Source organism: Emys orbicularis, chromosome 6, assembly GCF_028017835.1.
Source record: "Emys orbicularis isolate rEmyOrb1 chromosome 6, rEmyOrb1.hap1, whole genome shotgun sequence".
NCBI classification, from domain to species: domain Eukaryota; kingdom Metazoa; phylum Chordata; order Testudines; family Emydidae; genus Emys; species Emys orbicularis.
The window spans coordinates 104,945,252-104,963,857 of NC_088688.1; the positions used below are offsets into that span (position 1 = coordinate 104,945,252).

Genomic DNA, 18,606 nt, shown 5'->3' on the forward strand with positions numbered 1-18,606 from the left:
ATTGTAGGGTCTTCATCCTACACGCTTCTATATTCCCCATTATATATTATAACCCCCCATCCTTTTAAAGCCCCATGCCTTACAGTTTTACATCTTTTGCTGTTTGAATCTGATGCCATCTATTGCATCGGGGTATTTTATCCAACATATTTTGTGTATGTCAGTGTCTATGTGTTTCCAAATGCTACTTCTGCCCAGAACACAGAATAGCCTGCTGTATTTTTAGCTTGGAAGCATTTTTTGCAGAGCCATTTAAATGAAGTTTTTGGCTATGCCTGCTTCCTTTTATTTGAGTCCTGATTTATAATTGACTTTAACAATTGCTCTGAGCACTGCAGTCCATAGTTTTATGCACCTGCAAATCAGCATTTGATCTGGTAACCCCTAATCTACTGCTAGGGTATGTCTATATTCTAACAGTGCAATGAGAGCATGGGGAAGGATTCACTTTCCTGCAAAAGCCTTGCTGCAATAATTAGAAAGAAAGAAAAGCTGCTGAACCAAGGAGACGCAAGGAGCAGAGTCCACTATAGGGAGCTCTAGATGAATCTTAATTGTTTATTGTATTTAGTATTCTGGTGATCAGAATTTTTCTGCAGCACTCACTGTATTTTACAATATAACCACTGTGCACGAATTTACATTGCTGCACTACAAGAGCTGCCACTTTTTTCTTCCCACTTTGACCATTCCACCTATACAGTCTTGTGCCTCTGCTCGAGTTCAGAGTACAAGGTATAGCAATGCAAACATGTTTGTACTGCTGGCCTCCCTTGTAATTGGTCTGTGGATAACCAGAGGATTGTGATTTCCTTTGTTGGTAATTCTTTAACATTTATGAGCACAGAACTACACATTAAAAAAAAAGAGAGAGAGAGAAAATCATACACTGCTGGGTCATAAAAGGCTGTCAGCTCATCAATGGCTTCCTATGATGTCATCATCAACTGTGATGCTAAAGCAGTTAAATTATAAGAAGCTGGAGATGAAATTACAGCTTTAGTATTGACCCAGCAATAGAGCTCAATCAGGCTAACAGAGTACACTTTAATATGCTTCCCTATCCCTATAAAATACATCAAAGGCTTGACTTTCAAAGGCTTGAGTATAGCTTGCCATTTGGAAAGACGCACAAAAGACTTCATTTGAAAATGCAGCCAGCAGTGCAGTGTAACAGGTGAAGTTTAGGAAGTGCAGTGCTCTACAGGATTGTAAAATCACTGAGTATTAGCACTGACTAGAACACTGGACATAACTACCTATTTTAGGTAATCTTAACGTACCTATCACAATGCCTTCTAGATGCCAATAATACTTTGCACTTCTAGGGCCTTCTAAGTGAGAACTGAAAAGGGCTTGGATGCCATGAATTAATGTGACCAATAATAAAACAACCTTATTTACCACTGTGAAGTAGGGAAGTATCTGGATTTCACAGCTGCAGAAAGCGATGCACAGAAAAATAAAATGACTGACTTGCCCAAGATCATACCAGAATTATCTAGCAGAGTTGTGAGTAGAACCCAGATCTCCTGACTCCCAATCTCTTCCTCCTTGGCTGTCTGGAACGTAGATAGAGACCACTGTTTTAAAAATAGACTTAAGTGTAGCATTAAGATCTTTGTGTCAGAGCTGGCCTTACCATAAGGCAAACTGAAGCGGCCACCTCAGGTGGCAGACTGTGGGGGGGCGCCACTAGGACCCAGAGTGTAGAAAATTGTGTCTGCTGCTGATGCATATGTATTCTCTCTGCTCTAGATGCACAGAGATGGTGGAGTGCTGTGCTGGAGGGCACAAGAGACATAACAGGCAGGCAGGATTAAAGGTGAGAGGGAATAACAGAAAGCAGCAGGAGCTACAGGGAGAGAGAGGAGGAGGAGCCTCTTATGTACCTCTCTAGCACCCCCAGGAGCCTGGACTGATTAACACCAGCTTCTCAGGGAGCTTCCTGTTTCCTGCTGCTTCCCTGAACCCTCTTGAGGAGAACAGGCAGTCAACTGAAGTAGTAGGAGTCAGTTAGGCCCTTAAGACACTGATATCTTCCCTCACTCAGACCCTGCTACCAGCCTGCTTTTTTGTCCCCTTCAATTGAGTGTTGAGAGCCATTATAGCTGGCACAGAACAGCAGTCATGAGTGAAAGAAGAAAACGCCCCTCTGGGGCAGCATTCAGAAAAAGAAAGAAAGCAAAGGAAGCTTTTCTATCTAAGCAGGAAGGAGGTCTCCTGAGATACATAGACACAAATGTTCACGGTGAGCCTTCTGGCCCCAGTGAGGATGTGAGTGGTGAGGAGATGCCTGATCTTCCAGTTAGTCAGCATGCAGGTGACCTGGCAGCTACTGCAGCATCCATATCTCCATCTCAAATGGATGTAACCATGCACATTCCTGAAGAAAAGTGTAGATCAGAGAAGAGTGTAGTGGAGGTGCAAGAAACAGCTGCTGCTGAGTTTAGTTCCTTAAGTCTAGACGATCCAGGACTGTGGACCCACTTGAGCAGTAGCCTGACGGATTTCCTGGTACTGCATGGGCCACAGCAAGTGAAAAACTTTATGTTCCCCAAAGACAATGAAAATAGAAGTTTCCATCCAACACATTACTGGCATGAAATCCCCAATGGTGACAAAGTGGAGAGGCCATGGCTTATGTACTCAAAAACCCAGAATGCTGCATACTGTTTTTGTTGCAAACTCTTCCAGTCTAATGTTCCAGCCACGTTGGAACAAAGGAACAAAGGACTACAGGAGCAAAGGACTGGAAAAAATCTGGCTAGAAATCTGGTATGCCATGAGAAGGCAGCAAATCACCAGAGAGCATTCCATAGGTGGAAAGAGCTTGAGATGAGACTAAGGTTAAAGGCCACCACAGATGATCAGTATCAAGAGAAGATTGCATCAGTGTCTCTTTACTGGCAAAATGTTCTGAAAAGGCTCATTGCCATTGTGAGAATACTTGCTACCCAAAACCTAGCACTGCGTGGCACTTCAGATCAGCTGTATGTGCCAAACAATGGAAACTTCCTTAAAATTGTGGAGCTGATGGCTGAGTTTGATGCTGTACTTCAGGAGCATCTAAGAAGAGTCACCACCCAAGAAATGTACACACACCACTACCTTGGAAAAACAATTCAAAATGAGATCATACAGTTACTGGCAACAAAAGTCAAACAGAAGATTGTGGCAGATCGGAAGTCAGCAAGATATTACTCTGTTATTCTGGACTGCACACCTGACATCAGCCATACAGAACAAATGACTTTAATGGTGTGTTTTGTAACAACAACAGAACCTAGTGAAAATGTCCCTGCAATGGTGACGGTCAGAGAGCATTTTCTAGAATTTATTGACATTGACGATACTACAGGAGCTGGTATGACAAATGTGCTTCTTAAAAAGCTGGAAGATACGGGAATTGCGATAGCTGACATGAGAGGTCAGGGCTACGATAATGGTGCCAACATGAAAGGAAAGAACAGAGGAGTGCAGACATGGATCCGAGAGTTAAACCCTCGAACTTTTTTTGTCCCATGCAGTTCTCATTCATTGAACTTGGTGGTCAGTGATGCAGCATCAGCTTCTAGTGAGGCTGCTGAATTTTTTAATGTAATTCAAAGTATCTATGTATTTTTCTCTGCATCAACTCATCAATGGCAAATTTTGAAGCAACATCTGTGAACATCCTCTCTGACACTGAAACCCCTGAGTGCCACACCATAGGAAAGTCGAGTGGAGGCGATAAAGCGTATCAAACACCAAATTGGGAAGACAGATGATGCCATAGTTGCCATTATGGAGGATAATGCTATGACAGGAACTGTTTGTGGGAGAACAGTGGCAGAGGAAAATGGAATCACCAGAAACATACATAACTTCAAATTTCTGTGTGGCTTAGTGTTGTGGCATGACATACTGTTTGAAATAAATGTTTTAAGCAAGAGACTCCAAGGTGTTGACCTTGATATATCTAGAGCAATGGAACAACTGGACAAAGCAAAGTCATACCTACAGTCTTACTGGTCAGATGAGGGATTTCAAAATGTTCTGAAGAGTGCACAGAAGTTGGCAGAGGATCTTCATACTGAAGCTATTTTCCCACCCATTCAAGAATACAAGAGTCACCAAAGAAGAAGACATTTTAATTACGAGGCACGGGATAATCCCATAAGAGACCCCAAACAACAATTCAAAGTTTAGATTGTGCAATACAGTCATCTGAAGAACGTTTCATGCAGCTCAAAGACCACAGCAGCATATTTGGGATTTTGTATGATATTCCAAAACTCCTCACTATAGCTGAAGATGACCTACACCAGCAATGCAGGGCACTAGAGACAGTGTTGACACATGATGACATGCGCGATATTAATGCGAGTGATTTAGGTGATGAACTGAAAGCCCTTTCAAGATACATTTCTGCAGGATCAACTCCAAAGGCTGCTCTGGAATATATGTGCACAAATAAGATGACCACCCTCTTTCCAAATGCTTTTGTTGCTCTGCGCATACTTCTAACATTTCTTGTAAGAGTTGCCAGTGGAGAATGCAGCTTCTCCAAGCTAAAGTTACTAAAAACACATCTACGCTCCACAATGACACAGGAGAGGTTGGTCGGCCTTGCAACCATCTCACTAGAACAGAGGTGGGCAAACTATGGCCAGCGGGCCACATCCGGCCACGGGACCATCCTGCCCGGCCCCCGAGCTCCTGGCCCCTTCCCTGCTGGCCCCCTCCCCCGCAGCCTCAGCTCGCTCGCTCTGCACCGGTGCAATGCTCTAGGTGGCAGGGCTGTGAGCTCCTGGGGCGGCGGCGGCATGGCCCGGCTCCAGCTGGGCAGTGCAGCTGTAGCACCGCCAGCCACTGGTGCTCCAGGCAGCGCGGTAAGGGGGCAGGGAGCTGGGGGGGGGGATGTTGGATAGAGGGCAGGGGAGTTGGGGTGGTGGTCAGGGGGCGGGGGGAAACAGGAGGTTGAATGGGGGCAGGAGTTCCAGGGGGGGCAGTCAGGAAGGAGGGGGGGTTGAATGGGGCGGCAGGGGGCAGGGGTTCCTGGGGCAGTCAGGGGACAGGGAGAAGGGGTGGTTGGATGGGGCGGCGGAGGTCCAGGGGTGGTCAGGACAGGGAGAAGGGGTGGTTGGATGGGGCAGGGGTCCTGGGGGGGGGGCGCGTCAGGAATGAGAGGAGGGGTTGGATGGGGTGGCGGGGATCCGGTCAGGGGACAGGGGACAAGGAGTGGGAGTGTGTGGATGGTGCAGGGGTCCCAGAGGGGCTGTCAGGAAACAGGGGGGTTGGATGGGGCAGGACTACTGGGGGGGGCAGATAAGAGGTGGGGGCTGGGCCACAACCCCCTTCCCTAACCAGCCCTCCATACAATTTACAAAACCCGATGTGTCCCTCAGGCCAAAAAGTTTGCCCGCCCCTGCGCTGGAGCATGTGTGTTTACTATGCAGAGAAGACAAGTTACATTTGCTGTTCAGGTGTTTGAAAGTTAAGTGTTACTTAAAATTTTTGAACAAGGCATTTTAAGTTGTTAGTTCTCCTTTATTGGGGTAGGTAGCAGAGCAGTACTATGAGAGGAGTAGAACAGGAAGAAGGCAGAATTGAGACCTTTCAAAGTTTTGGCCCAAGCAAGGGGGATGGGGTCTTCATTTGAGCTCCCCGCCTCAGGTGCCAAAATGTTGTGGGCCGGCCCTGCTTTGTGTACAACACTGGAAAAGTAAAGCGCCTCATAGATACCTTAATTAAACTGCAGCTATCTTGGTTGGGTAACCCAGATAACCAGGAAATCCAAACCCACGGATCCACACTCACCAGTGGGGGAATTTAACAACAAAAATAATTAGTTAAATTAAACAGTATTTTAAAACACCAAATTTAGCCCTGAGTTGGGGGTACCCGTGGCTCCCTCTGCAGGCAGATTTTTGGTCCTTGGCAAAGTGTTAATTTGTTGGAAGGAGCTCTCTTAGTTCTTGACCTGATTCTCCTCTCACTTACATTTGTGTAAATAAATTAGGAGCAGCTCCACTGGCATCTAACTGGTGTGGGAGAGAGGTGAAGCAAAATCCTTAGTTGCTCACATTTTCCTGCATTTTTAGCAGCACTTTTTAAAAATAAAAAAAGTATTTTATTGGGTAGCAAAAACTAGTTGGCCCAATTCTGGCCTGACATCTATCCCCTCTGACTCCAACAGGGATGCACTGGATATCAGTCAGGGCAGACTCCTACTGTGTAATTTCAAATTCACCGATTTGAAAATAAAATCCTTTCCCGCCTATATGTTTTGTTCAACTCAGGGTTTGTGTTCATGTTCATTTTGGGGGGGGAAATTGCATCAGCATGCTTTTACCTCTATATCCCCATGCAACACGTGGGCTCTGCAATGAGTTTGTTCAGCAAAAGTTCATTGAACCTGTGTGGTGAGGAACCATGACATCACCCCAGTTTTCCAACACATATTGTGCATTGCACATAAGAAATCTTTTGCATGTTGTTCATGACTATAAGTAGCCTAAAGGGAAAGTAATTAAAGCAATGTTTGTTTAGCAGCAAATTAGCAAGGTTTAATTAAACAACATACTTTTGAAAGTCCAAATAATTCATTGCTTTGGGAAAAAATTCTCTCTCTCTCTCTCTCTCTCTCTCTGTACTCCTTTCCCTTCAGTTCTTCTGTTTGCCATGCATGCAACATTTCAAAATTCAGGCCCACTCTCACTGAATTTGCAATTCAGAAACCTGTACAGTTGACTGCATTACATTAAGCAGCATTCTGGGGCCGCCTTCCCGGCACTTTGCGTCAAGAATGAGGCCTGAAACTCCTATCAAGAATAATAAGGAATAAAAATAGAGGGCCAAATTCAAATCAACTGACACCCTCTCCCAACCATACTAGCCTCAAAGACATGACACAAGATGCAGAATTTGACCCATATGCATTTACTTGACAACAATAAAAGGATTTATCTTTAGAATTCTGTAGTATGTATTTTCAGAGTTTACAGAATACATACACAGCTACTGAATTCAGCACAGGAAAATTTCAATTTATTGTCACACATACAACTGAAGTACCCTGTGTGACTGAAAACAGTCCACACATTTCTGAACATGCACTAATGCATCTCTAGCGTCCTAATTGTGCATTTTAGCTTTTTCTGTGACTTGCCATTCTTCCTACCTGCACAAATCAGTTGAACAGTATTGAGCATAATGGGCCAAATTTTCAAATATACTTGTGCAAGAGTGGGCATGCAGTTTTCTGCACACCCAATGACTGGTGCTTGTGCCTGATTGGGAGGTTTGCACAGGCATATGCCTAGGCATGTATGCACTTCTCACGTGCATGACGATTTCTGAAAATGTGAACCTAACTTTGCAAAGTCCACACACTACTGTCATGCCACTCCTCAATAGGATTCCAATCCTGTGAAGTGCTGAGCACTTCCTGCCATGTGCTGAGTGCCCTCATCTCTCAGAACAATAGAATCAAGTCCTGCATCCTCATTACGCCCTCATTTGAGTATTCCCAACTAGGAGTTTCCAAAGCAGGAGTTTGTAGGTAATCAGATGATGTGATTATATAGTTATGTGATTGATTGTACTATTAATTTGTATATCTACCTATTCTTGCAGTTAGTTTACATATAAATCAATGTGTGGTTAATAGGTTAAAGTTGGAAGGTAAGGATAAGTAAGGTAAGGCTGCAAATTAAGGCCCACAGGCTTTAGGCCTGTAACTGAGATAGTTTGGCCACAGAAGGCCTCAGGTCTGAAACAGGTTGACATGACTAGATGACCAAGGGATAACCCTGTGCCAGTAAAGATGAAAGATTACAGTAAAAGATGTGTTAATTGTTCATGTTCTGGAAAATATGCCCGAATGTATCTGTTAATATTGCATGATGGCTGATAGTAACTTTTTTGGGAATTCCGTAATAACCTCATGTTACCATAGTAACTCAATGTATATGTTAATGAAAATAAGGGGAACTAAGGGGATCAACTATGAGAAATGGGGCACCCGCAGATTAGCATGGTGTAGAAGCACCAATAAGGAAAAGGGGCTGATATTTTTATGCAAATGCAGAAGCTTAGTAGGCATAAGAGTAACACAGGATAAAATGTGCTGCCCAGCCTGAGTGTGTGTGTGTGGGAAGCACATGAGCAGACACCCAACAGGATGGCCACGGCCACCTGATGATCATCTTACTCATCTATATGGTTTCCCAAGCAATGAGAGTATGAAAGCACAGATGCTGGACATATTATGGTTTATTTCCATCGCTGTGTATGTTTCACTAGTTGCGGCATTGTTCATCTGCTTAACGACATTGTTAATAAAAGGACATTTGATAACTTGTGAGTGTATGATGTATGGTCACAGTTCCTTGTGTATATCTAGAGTCTCTAAATCTAATGATATTCCTAAGGATGATTGTCATCCTGCTAATTCCAACATTGTATTCGTTCAGGAGACCAAACCCTTCACAAAGGTCACTGGTTTAAGATACTAATACCGATTATTAGTAATGGGTAATACCAACCCAAACATACCAATATTATAAAGGCCACAAGTGCATCCTTTTCAAAATATAGCACTGAAGTTTAATTCTAAAATGGCAGCTTTAATAAAGCACATGAAATACCTGTAAAATTGATGTGCTTCCCACAACGAGTTTTGGATTAAGAAGCAATTTGCAAACTGAAATAGTACATCCCTTCTGATGCCATAAAAGCTACAGAGCAAGATTTTTGAAGCGCACCAAATAGACACATGGATTCATGTTACATGTACAGACACCCTAGTCCTGCACTGTAAGAAATAATGGAACCAGCTACAAAAAAAGGTCCAGGAGTGTTGTGCAGAGAGATGCAGCAGGCGAGGAGTCATCTTGGTGATTATTTTTATACTTACTACAATACTTATTCCATTTGTTAAGCAGGAAATACCCCTGGAGTATCATCTAAGGCTAACACACCTTCCCGTGGCATGCACACACTCAAACATAAACAAACATTTAAAAACTGCTACATGTTTGTGGAAATTTCAAAAGATATGGTCACTGTGCTTTTCAACAGGAGGGCCAGCCAGCTGTGCTCTGACTGCAGACCATAGCTAGATAAGGGAAGGGAATACGACATGATAAAGACAAACCACAACTCTATAGAATGAGGAAGCCATGCAGGAGCTTGATTTGCAGAGAGCAGTTCCATTAGTGTAGACAGAGTGGCCTAAATTCATCACTGGGGTAACTCCATTGAAGTCACTCAGGGTAGCTACGCCAGGAATGAATATGGCCTTATGTGTGTATGTAAGAACAGAAAGTGTGTAAGTGCACGAGTAAGAGGAGAGCAAAACTTCAGCACTGACGAGCTGGCACAGAACCTCACACTAACACCCAACAGAAGCAGGCGACTGCTGTCAAGAAGCAGCCAACAGTGCTACAGCGCCCTCCAGGGTACCACTGAGGAGCTAAAGAAGAAAGCAGCAGCAGGATGGATGTGAGGAAGTGGTGGTGGTGGTGGGAGACTTGGAAAGGGAAAAGGGAGGAGGAAAGAGTGTGCAAGAAGACAGGAGAAGAGAGAATAAAAGTATTTCCAGGGAAGGAGTCTGCAAAGTCCTGCTGGACATATAAGGAATAATCCTCCACTGCAGTCCACAGGTATCTCCGTGATAAAGGTCAACAGCACAGTGGGGGTTTGGGGCTCCCCAGCATGTGCCACTGGAATCAATGGGAACAACAGCAGGGGCTGTTAAAGAGACCAAGCAAGACTTCTCTAGGTTAGAGAAAAACCCCACCATGCAATAAAAACAAGGTCCAGCAAGGAATATTTTTAATATGAATTCCCATTAAATTGTTTTGTCTCCATTGGGTTGGAGGGTTGTTGTTTTTGTTTTTTTAAAATTTGGCCTTTAAATATGTCATTACTTAGAAGTGGCTTGTCTGGGTAAAACAAAAGATTGGCAAGTTGGTGCACCAGTACAACCTGTCTTGTCTCTTCAGATGAGCACAGCCATGCTTACTTGATCTGGCCTGGAATGGACAGGTGGGAGGCATGACTCACGTAGCAGGCTCATTAATGAGCAATACTGCTCTCCTTCCCCATCCTCCCCAGAATGATTCAGGAATCCAGTGGAGATGGTGAAGTGCCCTGGAAATGCCATCTGGTGCTGGCTCGGAGACGATAGCAGAGATAACAGCTGGGTACATAAGTCATTTTCAAAAAAGGATTTAGTGGTAAAACTCAAGTGTTCAGATTAGGCAGTATATCAGACAGCTGTTGCTTTCTAAGCAGCGCTGGGCAGTGGAAATGTCACATGGTTCCCTGGGATCAATACTTGTATTTATTAAAATGCCTCTCACCACATTGTTAGGTCAGCGGCTGTGTTTCTAATTAGAAGATCACTTCTACAAATAAACAATGAGACATGGCAACATGTGCTATTGGTCTAGCCTTTCAGCATAGCTTATCCATTCACCCTTGACCATAAGCAGAAAGCAAGTGAGAATCCTGGACACAAATCCGCTGAGCCAGATCCCCAGCAACCGTAAAGCGGGGTAGCTCCACTGACTTCAATGGAGTTGCATCAATTTAAACCAGAGGAATATCAGGCCCAAAGTGTTTTCAACAGCAGATGAGTAAAAGAACTCACAGCAGGTTATACTGATACTATGTCAAATTAAAACTTATTTAGACTGAATTGATTCAGAGGGCATCTGGCAAAGATTGTGTGGGAGGGATATGTAAACTGACACATTCATTTTGCAGTATCCCACAATACATTACACTGTTATTTGCAGTTGGCCAAATTCTCACCTCGAATGAATGCACAACTCCAGGTGAAGTCAATAGGAGGTGGGCACAGGAATCCAACAGGCAGAATTTGGCTCACTGTACAATAGACTTTTCTTGCTGGCTCCTTCTTCCTAAAGAAACTAAGAGCAGGAAAATATAGACTGAATATCAGGAAACGCTTCCTGACAGAGAAATCTATTGGACTGTGCAACAGTCTCTAACCTGGTAAGCGCAAAAAAAAAATCACTTGAGATAAGAGACAAAGCACTTAGGCAGCTCTTAGGGGCAGGACCATCTTTTTGTTCTGTTTGGGTACAGCAACTATGACAATGGGGTCCTGGTTCATGCTGAAGCTCCTAGGTGCTACCACACAATAAAAAATACTGTACACAGCAGGAGGACAGGAAAAGTCACCTAATAGTTCTTCTCCACCTCTAATTTCTGTCATTTCTTCTCTCTTGTTCAGGAGGAAACACTAAAAAGAACTTTGTGAACTGACAGAACAAAATCGATGCAATCCTGTCAGCTCAAAGAGGTAACTTTCTTCACAAGTAATTAAGACATAATGTTGATGCATCAGAACATTGTCACAGGATAATGGTTTCCTGCTGCTTGATTAATGCTATGGTAAAGCAGGGATGTTTATTTGCCCAGCAGAAGACAAGAATCCTGCAACAGTGATCAATTAAAATGACACTGTTTCTCTTGTATCAAATGATGACTGCAGAAAGAGACATTTTTGTCTCATACTGTTGATGTTGATACTATGGGGTGAGAGCTGGCTCCTTTTACTATGATTGATTTAGAATTGGCTTGGGGAACACATTGTGCGTGTGGATTTGTGTGCATGCACATATGCACTATAACCAGTCAAGAAAGTAGCTTATCCAAAGACAAGGCCAAGCTTCACCTTTGGATATGCACAAACTGCTTCAATCGATTATAATGGGAGCAGCTCTGAATGCAGAACTCGGCCCATGGTACTACAAGGAGCATGATAATTCGGCTCAGTAGAAACTCTCTTCCCCTTCCCTTAGAGAAGCAGGGGTCAGATGGCCAGCAACACAGATTGCCTGGCAGAGAAATTATCTTTTAGTTTGTACATTTCCAGGGCTGACACCATCTTGATCCTTGTCATGTTTAGCACCGAGCATATTGTTGGTTTTTTAACAAATAAATAAGTGATTATCCTCCATAGCACCTCAGAGTTAAACTGGTTTCAGTCCAAGAGCACCAACTCTCCAAGACTGCGATGAATAATGTATTACTTGTTTTATGCTATTGAGTGTTATCAAGTGGAGAGACTCCTCCTATCTCAATCAAATAAGTTATATAACATGTGATTACTATTTTGGGAATTTCAACAAAATAAATACAAAGTTAATGATGAGATTGACCAAAAACAAATGGGGTTTTTAAAGATAACAAATATGGGTTCATTTTGATAATATTTGTATGAAAAGTACATGTATGTTAATATTAATTAAATAATTTTTTCAAAAAAGGGAAATGTCTATATTTTTGCGATCTTCTTTATAAGGAGGACAATGCTGTTGCTTTTATGTAAGGTTTACCCCGCGTTCCTTAATTATTCTTGGCATTGTGCCAAAAGCTAATCATTTTTCTTATGAAACTGATGAGCAATTGCTTTTTTTATCCTCTAAGGAGACGTTAGGAATAATAGACGAAATGTCAGGAATAAGTAAGAAAAATAGTGCTGTGTATATATCCCTCTCCTAAAAGAAGAAATACATCCCTTGCCTTTAACCTTATTTTTCTTAAGAATATAATCTGGGCTCAAACCAAGAGCCCAGTAGGGAAAGACTATTTTTTACCCACTAAATCAGCCTGCAGCATTTCATGACTTTCCTTCCAAAGATTACAATGATAATGTGATTGACACAAAGTGTAACCTTTATAGTGTAAGCAGAAGACCATGAACAGCAGTGGTCAATTAACAAGCAGATATTTGGTGAAAAACAGAAACTCATGAAAAGCAAATTTAAAATTTGACTTATTTTAGTTAGTAGTTCTGAATGGCGAAAAATGCTCTCATTACAGCTGGATATCTTGGATTCAGGACTCCAGAGGTCACAATTACTTCCAGACATCGGAGATTTTAGCAGCCAAAGATACACTACACAATATTCCAATCACACACACTCAAGGATTTTCTCTTGGGCAGAGAATATTTTAAATATTAGTGATGCCATGGCACTTTTCACAAGCATAGCTTGCTTCACTGCCCTGGCTCAAATCTTATCTCCTGTAATTACGTTGTACCAAACTACGTTCTCTCCTTTAAGACTAACAGATTTATAAATCAGATTTATAAAAACAAATAAATCTGTTAGTCTTTAAGGTGTCACCGGACTCCTTGTTGTTTTTGTGGATACAGACTAACATGGCTACCCCTCTGATAATTCTCTCCTTTGTTTCAACTGGATAAGTTCTTGTTCACCTTCCCTTCTAAAGCCACTCCTTGATCACTTTCCCTTCTAAAGTGGCTGTTTGTTTCTAGTGGGGAACGACTGACTGCTGCATTCCATCTCAGAGGTAGATGCATTTCAACAGAGGATGGCAAATTCATCCCTGCATCTACAAAGCAAGGCACTTTGGGATGTAATACATTATAGCAGGGGCGGGCAAACTTTTTGGCCTGAGGGCCGCATTGGGTTTCAGAAATTGTATAGAGGGTTGGTTAGGGGAGGCTGTGCCTCCCCAAACAGCCAGGTGTGGCCTGCCTCCGCCCCATATCCCCCCCCCCGCTTCTCGCCCCCGGAACCCCTGCCCGACTGCCCCCCGTTGCCCCATCCAACCCCCCCTCCTTCCTGACTGCCCCCCAGGAGCCCTGCACCCATTCAACCCCCCCGTTCCCTGCCCTCTGACCGCCCCAACCCCTATCCACACCCCTGCCCCCTGACCACCACCCTGAACTCCCCTGCCCTCTATCCAGCCCCACCTGCTCCCTGCCCCCTTACCATGTTGCCTGGAGCACCAGTGGCTGGTGGCGCTACAGCTGCGCCGCCCAGAGCACCAGGATAGGCAGCCGCACTGCCCGGCTGGAGCCAGCCACGCCGCCGTGCAGCACAGAGCACCGGGTCAGGCCCCGGCTCTGCAGCTGCGCTGCCCGGCCACCCAGAGCATTGTGCCAGTGACGCAGTGAGCTGAGGCAGCAAAGGAGGGGGAACAGCGGCGGAGGGGCCGGGGGATAGCCTCCCGGGGCAGGAACTCAGGGGCCGGGCAGGAGATAGGAGGCCGTAGTTTACCCACCTCTGCACTAGACCATGATACATTAATGACTAAAAAAAGTACTACAAAAATATCTGAATCTAACACAAGGCCCCTCCGTTTGCAGAGGCTGGACAGCCAGGTACAGCTGGTTTGCCTTCTGCTGCTGCTACTTAGATCAAAGCAGTGATTTCTAAATATGAATTATTGATTTTTTTTTAAAACAAAACATAGATTGCAAATATGCTCTGGTTTTCTGCATTTTTAGTGAGTTTATGAGATCCTAGAAGAGCGAGCCTCATTCTCCTCTTGACTTTTATCCATGTAACTTCATTGACTTCAATATGCCCTGAAATTTGATGGAGGCAGGCTACATTCGTGTTTAATTCATTCCTGTGCTTATCACTGAGTGAAATCAAGCTCCAAGAATGAATATTTAGGACACAAAAGCCTGTTGACAGCATACAGTTGGTGGTGCTACTAAAAACAAGATGTTTACTAATCAGCGGAGATACATTTAGAGCAGTGTGAGCTATATTTCCCATCTTAAGGTGCACATTAGAGCATCCCGCGGCAAACCAAAACACCAGGGCATGGCAATTGCCCATTTTCAACAACACCCACAAAGATGCCTGTATTATATTTATTGTTAATGATGCTCTGAATGCCATTCGCCAGGTAAAATAATTTGTGAGTGTTACTCTTTGTGCAACCGCTAAGGAAGTGCAAGATTCTAATTGACGATGCTTCCTAATTGTAGTACGTTAATTTGACTGGATTGCCTAGTGCTACGGAGACAATGCAATTCCCTTATGCCCTCATTAGACTAATGTGAACACAATATTTCTAGATGCCACGATTTTCATTTTCACTGATACCAAGTTAACTGAAAGCACCTCACAGAGTATTATTACAAATATTATGGAGAGTCTTACTGCTTTGGTTAACTGTTCATCAAGTAACTCCAAACCATTATCTCCTCCTCCAGTGCCCTAAAGAAAAAAGAAGAGAAAAGTAACCACAAGAGGAAAAGCTTTAAAAACTAGGAATTAAATTAACATTTGGAGTTATTTGGAGTTATACTGATAATTCCTCATCATCAGTATAATTCCTTGCACTCCTACTACTTTCCGGTTGTCTCAAAGACATCTGCTGGTGATATACTGCAGCCTTCACCACAGCTAAAGTAAGTCAGCTATGTCACTCAGAAGCCAGGCTGTGTTCTTGTACTGGAAACCCAATGGGAATAAGTTTATGGAGGACATAGCTTCCTTTAAATAAATTATAACCTTCCCATCCCATGAATGCTCAGATCCTGCATCTTAACATTTATTTTAGTTGACAAAACACTGGCTGAGCCAGCATGGTCTGGATCATGAGACATATTCATAATATAACCTACCCAGTTTAGAAACCTACGATCTTTAAAGGGAAAGTTCTGCCTGACAGAAAAGCTATAAGAAAACTCTGAGGGAATGAGAAGTTTAAATATTTTGGACACTGAAAAACAAAATAGAAAAAGAAGAGCATGAATATGGCACCAGAATATTCAGATCTTAAAAGATAAATATACAAGGGAATACGGACAACGACTCTCATAATAGATTTGCACAAGACTAATTTAAAATAAATTTGTGATGACCAATGCAACAAACTTTTGGCGTTATCCAGGATGCAGATACCGGTTTTGATCAAAGGTTCAGTGAAGTCAATGGGAGTCTATTGACTTCAGTGGGCGTTGCATAAGCCCATAGCATCCCTCTCTTGCTAGCAGACACAGGCACTTGAAAGTCAACAGTCTCGAGCCTCTTGATTTGCATATTGGCTTAAGGTTAGCACCCTTTTGAGCATCTCCAACAGGAGATTCTTAAAACTAGATTAGTCCGTTCTCCCTTTTCACAAATATGGGAACAGGGTTTTAAAAGCACAAATCTGAAATTATTTGCAAATCAGAATGAAATACTCAGCCATCAGTTTCTGAAATTTCCCATCTGTTATTTTGACAAGGGCTGGGTGGTAAGGGAATTTGGGACTGTTGTTGTGCTACCTTACACAAATCATGCCATCATCCCTCTACCAAATAGAGGTATATATTTACATGCATGTCGTAGGGCAACCTTTCTTGGAGTGCCTCCCTGATGCAGGCCATGGCATGACAGGGACAGTTTCCCCTCTCAGAGCCACCAGTAATTCCATGCAGGCTTATCCTCTCATTCAGCAATGTGGTTATTAGCAGAACATAGTTCAAAACAGTCCATAATAAGAGTCCCAAACGTGTAGTTCATTTCCCATTCCAGTGCAAATGGTCATTAAGATCCCCTGATGTCTCTTCCCACGATGCTCGACGTATCATATCATATACTGGTGCCTTTGACTATGCCTAGACTCCGTTGGTCCTCCTCTGGTCCTTGTACCAGGACAGCCACCCAGGCCTTCCAAATGGAGTGAAAACCTGCTGTTCCCAACGGGAACCCCCCAGTCTCTCTGCTGGAAAATCATCCTTGCCAGAGGTGCATCCGTCACTTCCTCTGGCCCTCTCATGGCTCTTCTGGATCCAGTTCTCTGGGCATAGAGATGTCAGTGGGTAAGCTCCTCCACTACTCCACTGCCTTCAACCCTCTCCAGGCCTTGGCTCCAGCTCTTCAGCTTAGAAACATCAGGTAACTTTTTTTTCCACTGCTCCTCCTCCCTTCAGCCCTGTTCAGCCCTCTGATCCTGGCTTGGGGATGCCAGCCAGCAAATCCCTCTTGCTAATGCCCTGCCTTCAACCCTCTTCCAGGAACCAAACATACAGTCTCCTAGCCAATTCCTCCCTCTGCCAGGGAGAGTCCACAGAGAGCTTTCTGCAGCTTTCTCCAGAGAGCTCCTCCAGTCTCCTGATCTTTCCTGACTCTCACCAGGACTCCCCCTGATCCTTTATAGCCCCCAGGTACTGCTCTAATTGGCTAATTAGGAGCACTGGCATATTGAGACCCAGTGTAAGCCACTCTGCTGCACAGAGAAACATAACACAGAAGAATGCATGGATGAGGTACTCTGGAAGTACAAGAGGACTGAGTGCATTACATTGATCTATGGGATTCTTGTAAGGTCTGAGTCTGCAACTCATCAAATGCTATAATATGCCAGATGGCGAAGAAGATGAGGGTGGCGGTGAGCAGCAGCGCCAGCATGTAGCAGAAGGCGGCGAAGGTGAAGGCCATGGCGGTGAGAGCGGGCCGCGCGGCCAGCGGGGCAGCAGGAGAGCGAGGGATGCCGGGCCGGCTCTGGCTCAGGGCCGCTGGATCTACTTTATTTACAGGGGCCAGCCACCCTATGACAATGCACATACACATCATATAGCTCACTCTAATGCTATATAATCATTAGTAGTATTCATATAGAGTTTACTTTTTGTACACATTAATGTTCAATGTCAACAAGAAACTTAAAGACAAAAAGATTAAAAATCTTCCCTTTCCTGGAAACATGTTCACATTTTGGAGTTATTTTCTGTTAGTTTTTTAATTATTTGCCTTTCTTTACTCTCCTTCCCACTCACAGGTTTACTTGTAACCAGTTGAGCTTACCTATTATCTCTTAGTTTTCTTACTGAGAGTACTTTAATTATTTTTTGCTTCTCCCCTGAATTCATTGTTAGCGAGAGGATAATCACATGGCCACGTCAAGATACCAATTCTTAATCATTCATATAAGTTCTACTAATATGGTGATGATTTGTCTTCTGAAAACAGGTATCATTAGCTGAATTCCATTTGAAAAGAACTGTAACCCCCAACTATTTCCCCCCTCTCCCACCTTTTTTAACACAAGCTTGTTTTTTATTTTGAAATTATGAAAAATTGATACCAACTGGTTTTGAAAAGCAATGGAGCAATACATGCTAACAAAGCATCCAGAAAATTGAAAAAAAACCAACAACCCCAAAACAGCAGTACAATACATACTTCTCTTCACGTTTGAAAGAGAGAGAAACAAGAGAAGAGATATGGAAGGTCTGCATGATCAGACCCTATGTGGAATTTCTGTCAACTCCAGCTGGAGTTCAACATGTGGTGGGCTTGCAGAATCAAGCCCCAAAAATGTATGTGGAACAGTAGGTGACTTTTGCACATGAAATCTGAGGCAATTAACTTACTTCACAGAACACAGAGAGGCCTTCAGGGTACTCTAAGTGTGATTTAACTTAAATCAAATTAGTGGCTGTAGAACTGAAAGATGAAATTTCATTTTAACTTAAAGACAACAACTCCTTCCTACCCTCAATCTTCCCCGATCTCACACACAAATTCTTCCCAAGCAAAAATGTAAACTATTTTTTTTGGGGGGGGGAGGGGAAAGAGGAGGAGGTGTGCCCAGATTTCCATTGTGCCACAAAATCAGTCATTTATTATGCAATAAAAATAAAGTTTTTGCAAAAGTAGTACAATATGTGATCGAAGCTGCAAAAGCTATTAAGTCAAATTTAGAAAGTCTAAGCTTGTGATTTCTAAGTGGAGTTGTGTAATATTGCCCAAAATAGTTCTGGTATTCTAAGAGTGAGAACAGAGAATTTATTTATTGTATGCATATGTATAAAAGATTCTCCTT

General features: G+C 43.3%; 1 protein-coding gene across 2 annotated transcripts in view; it reads right to left on the reverse strand.

Annotated features, from left to right (window-relative positions):
• ADAMTSL1 (ADAMTS like 1) overlaps positions 1-18,606 on the reverse strand; it is a 688,426-nt gene that overhangs the window by 273,668 nt on the left and 396,152 nt on the right. The window contains exon 3 of one of the 2 annotated variants that reach the window (XM_065406493.1): positions 14,952-15,008. The exons of the other annotated variant lie outside the window; for it this stretch is intronic. Within the exon in view, the coding sequence (XP_065262565.1) occupies positions 14,952-15,008 (57 nt within the window). The remainder of the gene's footprint in view (positions 1-14,951; positions 15,009-18,606) is intronic. 2 annotated transcript variants of the gene reach the window in all.